General features: G+C 43.1%; 1 protein-coding gene across 1 annotated transcript; it reads left to right on the top strand.

Moving 5' to 3' along the window:
- The first annotated feature begins 1761 nt into the window (after positions 1-1761).
- On the top strand, positions 1762-9367 carry INHBB (inhibin subunit beta B). The gene is made up of 2 exons (XM_088473681.1): positions 1762-2827; positions 6871-9367. The coding sequence occupies exons 1-2, from the start codon at positions 2443-2445 to the stop codon at positions 7641-7643; spliced, it is 1158 nt and encodes a 385-aa protein (XP_088329807.1). The 5' UTR covers positions 1762-2442; the 3' UTR covers positions 7644-9367.
- The last annotated feature ends 5493 nt before the right edge of the window (positions 9368-14860 follow it).

Below are 14860 nucleotides of genomic sequence, written 5' to 3'. Positions count from 1 at the left end.
AAACGTCTTACATAAATCATGTTTATTTCCCAGGTATAATATGCTGGGCCATACCTAGGGCAGTGCGACCAGTGCCATGGCACAGGGCACCGCAAGGCAGGCGGCACTGTTCGGGCCTGTCTATTTTCCTGTTTATTAGTATTCTCACTTGTAGCTTCCTCTTCTTTTATCCCCAGCATCTGCTGGCTTTCTCTATCTCTTCCCTGACCTTTCCCCATGAGGCCATGGCCCTTTTTCAGGTGCACTATCTTATGTCCCTATTTTAAAAAAATGCACCAATGCTCTCTCTGGCACAGGGCACCAAAAAGTCTAGCTACGGCTCTGATAATATGTATTGAAGTGGTTAAATAAAATGTGAATAATACAGAAGTGTAGACAGTGTGTATGTGTGAGTGATTAGCAGGGCATTACATGACCAGTCAATCAAACAGGGCTCTCTATATTTTGGAGATGGGAGTCTGTGGTTTCATTAAATGTCACCTACATTTAAACTGTTACGGGGTCTCACAAGTGAATAGCTGTGTCCTGTCAGACGGTGTTACAGACGCAGCGACTCCAGTCTGACCAGCGTGCAATCATAATGGTAGAAATCTAACCAGCAGAGTCCTCTGTACCTTCTCTTTCTCTGCACCGTTATATACTCTCCATTTATCACACACACAGGAAATCCTAGAACGGAAGAATCTAATAGTATGGAATATATGATGTTTACGTCAGTACAACTATGTAAATGATAGATAGATAGATAGATAGATAGATAGATAGATAGATAGATAGATAGATAGATAGATAGATAGATAGATAGATAGATAGATAGATAGAAGCACACTGTGGAAAATGCATAGTTGTGACCTTACAAATAATATAAATATAGAAATACCCCAATAATTGCAACGGAAACGGAACAACGTGTGCAAATGTATGTTACGAAGCTCACCAACACTTTTCTGGCAAACAAATGTGAGAAAGAAATGTGTACAAACGCATGCAGGACTTTTTTATATTTTGGAAATAGGATAGTCTGACCTTGGTAGTGCCCCGAATATAATAACACTAATAATAATAATAACAACACTAATAATAATAACATGCGAGCCTTGATATCACTAGACGCACGTTCTGGCCTCGTAAATTCCCAAATAGCCTCTTTTAACTTCTGTAACTTCTGGCTGAATGTGTCACTTCCAGTACCCAATAACTTCCCTGACATTACTGACTTATCTAAAACTAGGTTCCCTGATCAGGAAGGGGTTAACAGTAAGTAAACTGTCAGGAGTCAGTCACAGCCAGACCTAGCTATAAAGTGTCCCCTGAGATTGGCACCGTGACTTCCTTGCCAGAACATGTCTTGAATTCAGGTAAAAAGCATCGACTATATCTGTCATAAAATGCCGGGATAGGAAGGAGAGAGGGGGCTTTTGCAGTCCCCTTTCTACTGGTCCTCTTGCAAAGAGAATGTGAATCTGTGATATGTCATAAGCATCTGATGCCAGGATAAGCAGGTTACACAGACAGAGAGGATGAATCTCTGCAATAAAGTCACGAGTGGAGAGTGTAAAATGCCCGGACTGCGGTGGGGCAGCAGAGAGTCCTCGAAAGGGTTAATCTGGGGTTAACATTAGTGCTCTGTGCATGTGAGTGCCGGCGGGTCGTAGAGCTGCGCACTGACACTGTAACTCTGCTCCACCCTCCTCGGTGTAAATAGAGAGGGGTCAGGTAGCAGTGAGCTCACACTCACACACCTCCTGTGCAGTATCCCTGTTCTCTGCACGATCCCTGGGGAGCCGCCACACTACGTGGGATCTAGTGGGAGAGGGCGAGAGTTGCCACACAAGGAAGTATAAAAGCCCCGGGGGCAATTTGTTTCATCTCCTTATTTGAGACAGTGGAGGGACTTGTTATAGGTCGAGGTCCCCACGTGGTTTGCTCTTGTATAAAAGTTTCAGTGTATTGGCCCCGTGCCCTGATTGTGGGGCCAGAAACTCAATAAGACAATCAGGAGCTTCTCTATACAGCGAGCTGGTCACAGGGGACCCCGGGAGCTGATCACAAGGGACCACGGGAGTTGATTACAGGGGACCCCGGGAGCTGATCACAGGAGAGACCAGGAGTAGAGCTCTGAAGACCTAATAAAGTTGATAACAAGAGTCAAGCACAGGTGTCCTCGTTTGTGCAAAGTTTGGGGAGACCACAAGACTGGGGGTGATCCCAGGTGTCCTGGATCCAAAATGTTCTGGATCTGAGGAGACCAGAGTTGAGCTGGAGTGAGGACAGCAGCCGGAGCTGGGGTCCTAGGGGCAGCAGGAGGTGGATCTCTGTATAAAGGGAGGTGATCAGCCTGAGGTCCGGGCACCAGACACTGCGTGCGCTGCCTCTTCGTTTTCTGCAGTCACACTCATCTCTGTCCCCGGAAAATTGTGACATTTCTCAGCGATCAGGACTATGCCTCTCCCGCTGCAGTTCGCCCTCTTCCTTGCCGGTGCCCTGTGTGCAGCCGGCAGCCCCACGCCGGTATCTGAGCCCAGTGGTTCCCAGAACACCTGCTCGTCTTGCGGGCTCCGGCCCCCGGAGGAGTTGGCCAGTGTGGATCAGGACTTTCTGGAGGCGGTGAAAAGACATATCCTGAACCGGCTCCAGATGAGGGACCGTCCTAATATCACCCATGCAGTGCCCAAAGCTGCTATGGTGACCGCCCTGAGGAAGCTGCACGCAGGCCGGGTGCGGGAGGATGGCCGGGTGGAAATCCCTAACTTGGACGGACACGGCATGTCCAGCCCAGAGCTACAGGAGCAGAGCGCCTCCGAGATCATTAGCTTTGCGGAGACAGGTGGGTGCTCGCTGGCTGGCATCTGGACATAACAAGCATAGGGGGATAGAGGCAGCACTCATGGGCCAGGGGAACTGACATGAACTATGAGGTAAGGGTCCGGGTACAGCTAGCATTGGGCAGGGGACTATAGGCGGCAGGTACAGTGCAGGTGTCGGTAAAGCAAGCATGAGGCAGGTCTGGAAACAGCACGTATGGGACAGGGGGAGTGGGCATTGTAAGCATGTGGCAGGGTTAGTGGGCAAAGCACACATGGGACAGAGGAACTGGAAACAGTGTGAACAGGACAGGGTTATTGAGCAAAGCATACATGGAACTGGGCACAGCATCCATAGGGCAGGGAGAGTAAACACAGTACATACAGGTCAGGTTTTGTGGGCAAAACACATTTGAGCTAGAGGAGCTGGGCACTGCTTGCACAGGACAGGTTAATGGGAAAGGCAAACATTGGAGAGGAACTGGGCACAGCAAGCATGGGACAGGTTAATGAGCAAAGCACAGGTGTGACAGAGGAACTGGGCACAACATGCATAGGACAGGGATAATGGGGAAAGTACACATGGGGCAGATAAACTGGGCACTGCATGGGTGAGTGGGCACAGGACAGGGTTAGAAAACATGGTACACATGGGACAAAGGAGTTGGGTACAACATACATAGGACAGCTAGTGCGGACACGGCATGTACAGAACAAGGTTACTGGGAAAAGCACACGAGTCAGGATTGGTCAAAGCACTCATAGGAACAGAGAGTGGGCACAGCATGCATGGGTCAGGTTAATGAGCAAAGCACACATGGGACAGAGGAAATGGGCACAGCAAGCATGGGATAAGGAGAGTGGAAACAGCACGTACAGGACAGGTTTAGTGATGAAAACATATGGGACATAGGAACTGTGCACAACATGCACAGGACAGGGATTATGGGAAAAGTACACATGGGCAAAGCGTGAATGGGACATGGAGAGTCTGCAAAGGACGGTTAGTGAGCAAAGAAAGCACACATGGGACAGAGGAACTGAGCACAACACACATAAAAGCTAGGCACAGCATGTACAGGACAAGGTTAGTGAAATGAGTCAGGACTTTCAAAGAACACATAGGAACAGAGAGTGGGCACAGTATGTATTGGACAGGTGTGTGCGCATAGCATGCATGGGACAGGGAGGTGGGCACAGTAGACATGGGACAGGTAGAAGGGGCACAGCAAAAATGATGCCCCTTCTACTACCTCTGCTCCATACATCCTCTGCCCAGGATGTATGGAGCAGAGGTAGTGGACACTGTAACCATGGGTAGTGGGCACAGCAAGCATTGTATAAGAGAACTCTGGATGGCAAACATGAGGCATAGGTAATGGAAACAGCGAATGTGGGAAAGAGGGAGTAGGCACATGATGCATGGGGCAGGAGTAGTGGTTACAGCATGTTACAGGTGAACTGGACATGAAAAGTATGGGGCACGGAGAATAAGCACAGGTTGCATGATACAGTGTTAGTTAGCACAGCAAGTATGGTACAAGGGAACTGGACTTGTCAAGCATGGCTGGGTAGTGGGCAAAAGATACATGGGAGTAGTGGACACAACAAGCATGGGGCAGGAGACTTGGATATGACAAACGTGAACATGCATGGGACAGTAGTAAAAGATACAGCAAGCATCGGGCAGAAGTAGGATACATAATGCATGTGTGGGTAACACAGCACGCACCAGACCTTTAGAAAGATGATGTTAAGTCAGTGGTTCCCAAACTGTGCGCCATGGCACGCTGGGGTGCCTTGGGACACTTGCAGGGGTGCCTCAGGTTGGTGGTCCAGCACCAAATCAAATTACTTATGGTCAATGTAATGTAAATATGTGAACAAACAGAAGTATAAACCTGTCCACCGCCACATAACTGAACCTAAGGATGACAGGGAAGCACAATTTACTTCACTTTACTATTTTACAATTTTTTTTTCCTGAATTTCTAATAACAAACTTAAACTTAGGGGTGCCGAGAAAACAATGCTGATACTCTAAGGCTCCGTGATTCAAAAAAGTTTGGGAACCACTGTGTTAAATGACAGAAAGTACCCTGTGTGTATTTACTAAGGCAATGATGAAAGGTGCCCTGTGACACAAGTTTACATGCACTAAAGTTGCTATTCAGAAAATTAAAACTTTGCTAATATAAGGATTCCCGAGCTTGCCTTAGAGATCAATGGGGGTATCTAACACAGGACACAGTTGGCAATTTGTGGAGTTTAAATAAGTACTGAAGAAAATCTGTAATGCAATACGAAGACTTGCCCTGTTTCTACACATGCCAGGAATGTAATGTTTATTTCTTCACACGTGTCCATATACACATCAATCCCACACACAGGTAAATCCGGCAAGACCAGTCTCTATTAAAGGGCACAATGCTGTTATCCACAGTACAGGTGTGTTCCAGAGTAAAGGGAAAGTAGATTAAAATTTCTTCATATTTACATGACATTATCCCAATTCTAAAGCATATTTGTCTAACAATCCCACAGGCATTTTACTGTAGCCATCTTTGTATAAGACAGATCTATCTATCTATCTATCTATCTATCTATCTATCTATCTATCTATCTATCTATCTATCTATCTATCTATCTAATCTGTTTGTCTTTTATCTATCTGTCCATCCATCTGTCTGTCAAATATCTATCTGTCTTTCTCATATCTATTTGCCTGGATTTCTAATGTATCCATATATCAATTTTCTGATCTCTATCTATCTAATGTACCTGTGTGTCTAATAACTATTTATCCATCTGTCTGACTAATATCTATCTGTTATTTGTCTGTCTTCCAGCTATTTGCCTGTCTGATATCTATATGTCTAATATTTATGTATCTATCCATCTGTCTGTCTAATATTTTTTCTATCTATCTATCTATCTATCTATCTATCTATCTATCTATCGTTATAGTGTTAATCTCAGAAGCGATACTCTGTATTATCACCATTTTCTTGCTTTGGGTTTGCTGTTTCACTATAATATATGCTAGTGCGGAAGGAAACATCTGAAATTTGTTTGTAAAGTTATGATTTTGTGACTTCCAACGGAGCAGAATTGCTATCTAAAATGCAGTAGATTGGAATTTATTACATATACGCTACAGCACATGAACTCATTAAATCATTTACTTGAATTCACAATCCAAACACTATCTGTTCACACTGTTAATGGCAAACATGCCTCTGAGATTCCCCACTGCACAGTCCGCCTTTTCATTTAGGACAGCACAGAGATGGGTGTAATCCACTGGCACTTGGCAAAGACTAAGGCCCTGTAGCATCTCCCCATGTCTTAAGGGCTTATACTTCATTCATATCTTTGTTAAAACCTTGGCAAGTTGGCAGGAAACTTTGAGCAGAGGAGGACACTAATGACCATCGGCGAAAAGAACTAAAGAGAGAAAAACAGCTGTATAAATGGGTCTGTTTTGAAGAAAGAAAATAGGGGAAAGTATTTAAATGTTCTTTCTCTTGCAGGACTGTGATAAAATGTGAGATATTTAATATTTGTATTATTGTTATTATTTTTATTAGCCCTTTTACTATTCTACATCTAGTTCTTAATCTCCTACACACAAATTCTGCTTCATCATACAATCTGAATTCCTGAGTATAGTAAGGATTTTGCATATTCTCCCTAGGATCTATATAATGTATAAACAGATTTTATTCCACAAATACTCTTTAGGGTCCTTTCATACCAAAAAAATTGTTCTATATTGTTTGTAGTAAAATCTTCATCTGCCATCGGAGGCTTCGCTCAGCAGCTATGATTTAACAATTGAAACGGATTTCAAGATCACTACATTTTCTAGACAAAGGTGTGGAAATGTAGAAGGTTGTAGAGATGGGAGACCAGTTTTTCAGGCTGAATTGTGTGTATAAATGTTTGTAGCTAATGATCATTTAAAGAATTATCCATGAACCATGGTGCCAGTGTTGACACTGTTGTGTACTGCATTATATGTAGCTTTCATCTTTCTTCTTACATTGATTTTTTTCATCTACAGATGACATCACAGCTTCTAGAGTCCGACTGTCATTCACAATTTCAAATGAAGGCAACCAGAACCTCTTTGTCTTCCAGTCCAATTTGTGGCTTTACCTAAAGCTGCCTGACATGATGGAGAAGAGTGGTAGGAGAAAGATACGAATAAAAATTCACTTCCAAGATCTAGAAGACCCAGCTAAGATGAACCTTGTAGAAAAAAAAGTTGACGTTAGACGAAGCGGCTGGCACACGTTCCCCTTGACTGAGGCTATCCAAGCTCTCTTTGAAAATGGGGATCGAAAACTCAACCTTGAGGTCCAGTGTGATGGCTGTGAAGAGTTGTCAGTTATTCCAGTGTATGTAGATCCAGGAGAGGAATCCCACCGCCCCTTTCTGGTAGTCCATGCCAGACTAGCCGACAACAAACATCGGATTAGAAAAAGGGGTCTTGAGTGTGATGGACGCACAAACCTGTGTTGTAGGCAACAGTTTTACATTGACTTTCGGCTCATTGGCTGGAATGATTGGATCATAGCTCCATCGGGCTATTTTGGGAATTATTGTGAGGGAAGTTGCCCAGCCTATTTGGCTGGTGTCCCCGGGTCAGCGTCATCCTTTCACACGGCAGTGGTAAATCAGTACAGGATGAGAGGGTTGAATCCAGGGACAGTGAACTCATGTTGTATTCCTACAAAACTAAGTACAATGTCTATGCTGTACTTTGACGATGAGTACAATATAGTCAAGAGGGACGTGCCCAACATGATCGTGGAAGAATGCGGATGTGCATGATTGGAATGCTAGGACAATTCCCAATTTCATTGAGCTACCACCAGTGGGATTCCATGTCACAGTGATTTTTGAGATAATTTCACACGTGAAACCAGTGCCAGTCTGTGGACTATAATCTTCACAGGCATCTATAACACATATCTTACAAGATTGTAAGTAAATGTGGCCACTCACTCACCGGGGAAGTAAATATTATATGCTGGGTAGAATGCCAAGAGGGTTTCATCTACTTTTCAGTCAAGTCTAACCTTTATTGGGATGAAAAATAAAAGCACATTCCTGAACACTTTTCATATGTGACCAACTGGGGTAGCCAAGCCCCCAGATACGAGTGCCAGATATCGCAGCTCTTTCTGTGACCCTCTTACAGCACTTCCAGCAGGAATGTATAACTACGTTGCAGCTCAATGAAGGGATGGCCTAAGATAGGTCTTCTGAAATGACTTACGTAGAGCACTGCAAGTTTAGAGATACCAGAAACAGCAACAAACTATCTGCATGTGGTCTATAATATATCCGCGGAGCCTCAGCACAAAAATGAGGCATTGTGCAACTTTTCTACTGTACTGACTAATGTGACTGTGTTACATTATGCACAAACTTGCAATTATTCAAGAGATAACTGGCATGTATGGGAGACAATACAAATGAATACAGAGATATATATTTGTACCCCGTTTGATAACACAATGGAATGCTATATCATTATTTAGCAAATTCATCTTGCACTGAAGGGGTTAAATCACGGGGAGCATCCAGAAGAGGCGGAGGGCCATCAGTCCCATGTCTGGAGCGTCACAGGGGCTTCCATGCAACACAGCACTTGCAAACTGCTAGGTACTCATTTCACACAATACTTGCACTTCTCACTGCCTTGAAAAATGGTACTTGACAGTGCACTTAAATTCACGTAACCCTTTCCCTGCTACAGAGAACACTTGGTGCAGTAAAGGGGATTGAGCTACTTAGTGTCATGTAAAAAACACAAAGCATTATTACACACGTTTGGTACGTTATACTGAGTCCTATAAGTGATGTGTAAGAAAAGTGTCAGAGAGCAGGCAGAACTGACCTCATACTTCAGATCTTGTGGGAAGGACAGCAGTTCTGCTCGGTATTGGAATGAGAATTTAAGGGCCCTGCTGCATTATACCTGTGCCGCCCAGCTGAGCTATGCATTTCAATGACATCACACCAGGCGCGATGAACTTGAGACAAAACGTATTATTTTATTTTCTAATATATTTTTATACTTGAAATAAATTCATTCGCTTTTCTTGCTTTTCTTAAGCGAAGGATTATCTGTCATGTTTTGCACTGAATAGATGCATGAATAGTCAAAACTGCCATTTGTAAAGAAAATAAATGGATATTTTTATAGCAACTGAAGAAATACATTTTCATTTGTATTATACATCATTTTGGAACCAAAGAGGCCAACATCATAGTAATTATGAAGCTTTGAGGCTCATTCATACTGTAAATAGTTTCAGCTGCCTCTCTTATGGGCCTGCGTCCCTTTTTTGGGAAACCAATGCATTTTATTTGTTCATTTCAAGGTGTTTTATTGTTCTGTTCAATACGCATATGGAATGTAGAACAGAATAATGGACTATTGTAGCATAAAATATATGCATTCCTAATTTCAATGTTTGTTTTATTTAATAAAAAATTCACGTTAGGTTCTGTTACATAATAATAATTTAAAACCAAACTTTTTTTATTTTCACTTAGTAATGCTATCGAAAGCATTTTCTTGTGGTGTACAGTTTAAATAAAGAAAACATTTTAAAACAAAATATTATTGTTATTACTTACCATTTGCTTTCATTGAAAGTCATTTTGTCAGGAAAAATATAAAATGCCCAGTTGCAGAGAAAAATTGGCTTTCAGTAAAGTGCAGAGGATTGTGGAGACAGCTTGGTCTCTCATTTATGTAGGTGCCTCCCGAAAGCACAGAACAGTCGTGTGCACCTTGCATTGTCCATCTGCACTAGCCTGACTGCGCTATCCATGTCCTCTGGTGCAAATTGGTGCTCATCTAATGCCTTCATAAAGAAAGTCCATGGTTTATCTGCAGTGAATAGTTATTAGCTAATTGCTGATTGGTTGTTACGCATTTATTGCAGCTTCACTCCTTTGAGCAATGTTAGTAAATTACCCTTTCTATGTTTCATGGAGAGTGAAACATTTATGTAATGTTTATAGTTCAGAGGAAAAAAATGATCTAAAAAAACAATTTACTATTCCATTGAAGCAATCACTGTGACAGTTTCCAAACATTAATGTAATGTTAGCTATAATCTACATATATAATAAATTAAATCAATATATCAGTTGCAACAGTGTTTTTGCTGTTGGATTTCAGTCTGTTAAGGGGTTAACAGTAGCAATGAAACAACACTGGGCTGGGCTGGAAAACATGAAATGAGAATATACAACCAGAAGGAAGCTAAATTCTTGGCAAACACATTGAATTCTCAAAACATTATTTGCTTCAAGCTGTAATAAATAATATCTCTAGCAAGGAAATGGTTAAATGACCCAGGTCATGTGAGAGTGTGTTTTACAGGGGTAGTGGGGTGCTATTGGGTCATTTACACATAGCAACAAACATGGTTTTGTACTGATAAAAACTGATATATATATATATATATATATATATATATATATTTCAGTGGGGTAAGTGTCAATGTGCCAGATTGTACATTGGGGAGTCTAATTTTAGTAGTGAGGCAGGTTTCCTAAAACTGTTTTACTGTATTCCGTACCTATAATGAGGTATAAGGTGGATTTTATGGCCCAAGCAGACTGCAGATGACATTGTCTGCTGTGTTTTCAGGGGGTATGAGTGAGCCTAACTAATGATTTTCATTTCGTGTGACAGTATAATTTAAATGAGATAAAGGGTGTTTTTCCCCACAAAATAATTCTGAGGTTCCGGAGTAGTTACATTGGGATGTAATTTACACTGTCCATTTGCAGCTATTGCGGAAAAGTAAATTTATAAACACACTTCAATGTAATCTAAATATTGGAACAGATGAAAGTGATACATGCCAGAAATACAGTCCCCATGTTCTCTAACTCTCATGATTAATTCACAGCAGAAATGGGGTAAAACTGAACAGTGTTTAGAAGACAAATGTAAGTTTTTCGTAAATTGCCTTTATAGGCTGTTGAGGAATAGGGCCCTCATTGGTAACATCCAGGATGTAGCATTAGATGTCTATTATCGTGAGGAGCCTGTGAGCTATAGGGGGAGATGTACTAAACTCTGGAAAGTGATAAATTGGAAAGTGAACTACCAGCCACTCAGCTCCTAACTGTCATGTTTACAGGCTGTGACAGGAGCTGATTGGTTGGTAGTTTATCACTCTCCAATTTATCACTTTCCAGAGCTTAGTAAAGTACCATTCTGTATCGCCGATTATCACAAAATGTTGTACTACCACTATTTATCATGCATGGGATGCTCTGGGAGTCCCAGTGAAAAAAACCTGCTTTCTCCACAATGTTTTCTATGCACCCTACAACCTAACACTGTCACCAAAAGATTAAAATGCTATGCTCATGCACAACTAATGGCTGTGCATACGCATCATTATTTGACCCAGCATCTTTGCTGGTTCCCATTGGCAGGTGTAGATAAAACCGGCCTGAGCTGAAAGCCTTACATGAATCGGAGTGCATGAAGCTGTATGGAGAGATAGCAAGGGACCAAAGGCAGGCTGAGTAATTTGATTGGGTCGCCTGATTTTTAAAAGGAGGGGTTAATACTTGTGGGGGGTCTTTAGTCTGATTAGTTACTGATCTTTCATGTAAATTGTTTTATCGCAAAGGTCTATGCTGTGTGACTCAATAGAAATATGTAAAAAAAGGAGGGTGAAAGTTTCAAAGAGGGTACGGGGTTGCAAATTTGGGGTATGATTTTCAGTGGGGGAGGATATTTGTTTTTGCAAGTTTGGGGTATGGTCTGTTAATGAAAGACCCTGGTTGTAATATTTAATGATGGAAGGGGGTCAGATCTAGTGTATGATTTTTAGTCCCCATACCACATTTTAACAAAAGTGGGGTGGAGCAAGGCAAATTTGGCTATGATTTTTTAATGAGTGAGAAGGGGGCAAATCTTGGGTGTCATTTTTGTGAGAAGGGGTTTTAGATCTATGATGTAGTTTTTGATGAGTGAGGACTATCATATTTGGGTTATGCTTTTTGATGAAGGAGAGGGTTTTCATGATTGTGGTATGATTTTAAATTAGGTAGTGGGTAGACAGAATTGGGGCATGATGGAGGTGGGGGGGGGTTTATTATGCTTGTAAATAAAGAAATTGTTGCGGTTTATAGCCTAATTTAATCTTTCTGTCAACAATATAAGGTGGTCACTGTTTTGCTTTCAGATTGTTGGTGTATATTTAGTAGCTTTTTTTGTCTTTAAATGTAAATAAATGTACTATATGTTTCAATGTTGAGTCAGTAATATTACATATAGGGCCTGATACAGCAAGGAACGCACATGAGAGAACGCACGCACTCGGCCAATGTTTTAGCTCTGTGCATGCGTATGCATCGCAGTGAGCATGCGCAAACTAGCAATTGCGATGGGAACTGCGTTTGCAGAGGCTACAGAGACCCAGAGCAAAGTGATTGACAGGAAGTGCCATTTGTGGGTAGTGACGGGGGTGGTCAGGTGAACGCAGGCGTGCCTGTGCGTTCGGACGCCATTGCAGGGGCATGTATAAATTATCCACTGTAATACCATATGCAGCCTGAGGCCTCATAGCGTGTGCTGAAGTTAGCAATTCCTGAGTGAGGTCTGACCTGCCTGAACTGTGTGTATGGGTCCGATGTTACTCGATGTTACCGATTATTTAAGTATACGGATGTGTGTAAGGGGAAGTGGGCGTCCTTATGTTAGGATGTGATCGCATTGCAAATGCAAACATTTGCATATCACAGCTGATATTAGCAACTGCAGTGCGTGCGTATTGGCAGAATAGTGATCCTTGCTGAATCAGGCCCATAGTGAGAAACTTTACTAACTACATTTTTGTGCCATGCACATTATTCCGTCACAGTTTGCTGGTAGAAAAGCCGGGCCACTTGCTTGTGTTTGTCCGACATGCAGAAAGATACCAGTTAGCCCCTGATAAGGGGAAATTTTTGCGCCCTGGAGTTGTCAGTTGTGTAATAGACGTTGTGCTTGCAGTATAAAGTTCAGCATACAGTATGAACAGGACAGTAGCATTTGCTGTCAGTAGCATATTAGGACATGGGGAAAGCTCTCATAGGCCCAGCCCATACTTGCCTACTCTCCCGGGAGTCGCTGGAGGCTCCTGATTTTTCGGTTAACCCCCCGGACCCCCGGAAGAATAGGCAGATCTCCCACATTCCGCCCACTTCCTAGTGAAGTGGGCAGGATGAGGAGATTATCCAAGAAATTTGCGGGTCCATAGTGAGGGGGCAGGGCTTAATTACGCAAATCGTGCCATTTAGCTCCGACCCCTCCTCACGGATCCGCAAATCGTGGGGATTTACTGTAAAGGGGGCGGGGCCTAATGATGGCTGTAGCCTGGCCCCAACCCCTGGCGCTGAGAGCACCTGGTCCTCTCCGGCTGCCCCCGGAAAAGACAACTTAAAAGTTGGTAAGCATTGCCCAGCCAGCATAGGTAAATCATACTTGCCAACTCTCCCTCATTGTCACAGAGACTCCCTGAAATAGTAGCAATCTCCCTGTCTCCGTGAAGAGTCTAGACATCTCCTTGATTACCCCCATTATGAAGCTGTTCTGTTTAAAGAAAACTGAGATATATACACATACTTGCCTACTTTTGAAAAGTAGTTTCAGGGAGATCATTTACGGAAGTAGCAAGCGCGCCGTTGAGAGGCATGGCCAGCACCGCCCAAAAGGCATGTCTAGATCCACCTATGGGCATATCCATTGCCAATTGGGTGTGTTCTAGACCAAATTAAATTACAATGACTTTATGTAAACACTTGATACGTGACACTGTAAGTCACCAAAATATTCTGTATTGCTGACAATGGAGGCAAATTGGTGTCAGTACATTTCCATATGGAGACAGGGGCATTAGGGGGCAAATGGAAATGTGGACAAAATAAGAATATGCTCCTCCACAACCATTCTACTTAAAATGCTTCAACCTTCATTTTTGTAATATATAGATGAGCACACAGCATTTCAGATAACATATTACTATACGCTGACACCCTAGCCCCCAAACTGACATTCATATCTATGCCCTGCCACACTGACATTAATACTACATCTCCCCCTGCCACATTCACATTAGCAGATCCCCCCATTCACATTAATAGAACTCGTCCCCACACTTTCACATTAATAGATTTCCCCCCCACAGACATACACCCAGATTCACATTAATAGACCCAACACACACACTGACACACCCACACACACACATACTGACACACAGACACACACATTCACATTAATAGCCTCCCGCACCACACACACTCTCATTAATAGATCCCCTCCCCTGCAGCACTGACATCCTTGGTTCTTGCTAGTTACAGTGAGCTCCGGGCCTGATTCAGATACGCTCGTAAGCGTCCGCACGGTCGCTCTGAGCGATGGTCGCACAACTGCACATGCGTATGGTTCGCAATGCGCATGCGCAAACCAGTCATTGCGGTCGGAAATTGTGCGCTCATAAAACACAGAGGCGCTGCTATTTTGAGTGACAGAATGTGCCGTTTGTGGGTGGTAATGGGGGAAGGTGCTTGAAAACGGGAGAGTGGTTGTGCGAACGCAGGCGTGCCCAATGGTACAAAGGGCGTTTAATGGGAGTGCATAATTAGCAAAGGAGCGTCATCGATCACGTCACTTGGTTGTCTTTTAGCCTGAACTGCTCGCAGTGATTGCGGGAAGTAATTCCTACCTCAAGCGCTGCAAGCACTTCAGATACCGTTCGATGTTCCCGATTAATCTAATAAAAACAGGAGATGATGTGATTTGCGAACGGCAAAGGGGCGTCTTGAAAAAATAGCGAGCGCATTTAGCGGACGCTCGCACAGACATAGAGGCGTCAACAAACCGCAAAGAGCGAGCACTCAATTTAAATATTCTGCCCCTTTTTGAGAGCGAGCAGCCGCAAATAGCGCCCGGGTCTGAATCAGGCCCTCTGATCACTCACATCACTCCGTTATGGCTAGGAAACCTGGGCTGGCCAGGG

The sequence above is a fragment of the Taudactylus pleione genome, unplaced genomic scaffold (assembly GCF_031769625.1).
Source record: "Taudactylus pleione unplaced genomic scaffold, aTauple2 ptg000138l, whole genome shotgun sequence".
Classification (NCBI taxonomy): domain Eukaryota; kingdom Metazoa; phylum Chordata; class Amphibia; order Anura; family Myobatrachidae; genus Taudactylus; species Taudactylus pleione.
This window is presented reverse-complemented; position numbering and strand designations above follow the sequence as displayed.

Excerpts from the sequence above, each read along its gene's own strand:
- INHBB (XM_088473681.1), top strand. The coding sequence starts at position 2,443 with ATGCCTCTCCCGCTGCAGTTCGCCCTCTTCCTTGCCGGTGCCCTGTGT. Across the intron at positions 2,828-6,870 it reads CATTAGCTTTGCGGAGACAG|ATGACATCACAGCTTCTAGA; the intron begins GTGGGTGCTCGC and ends TTTCATCTACAG.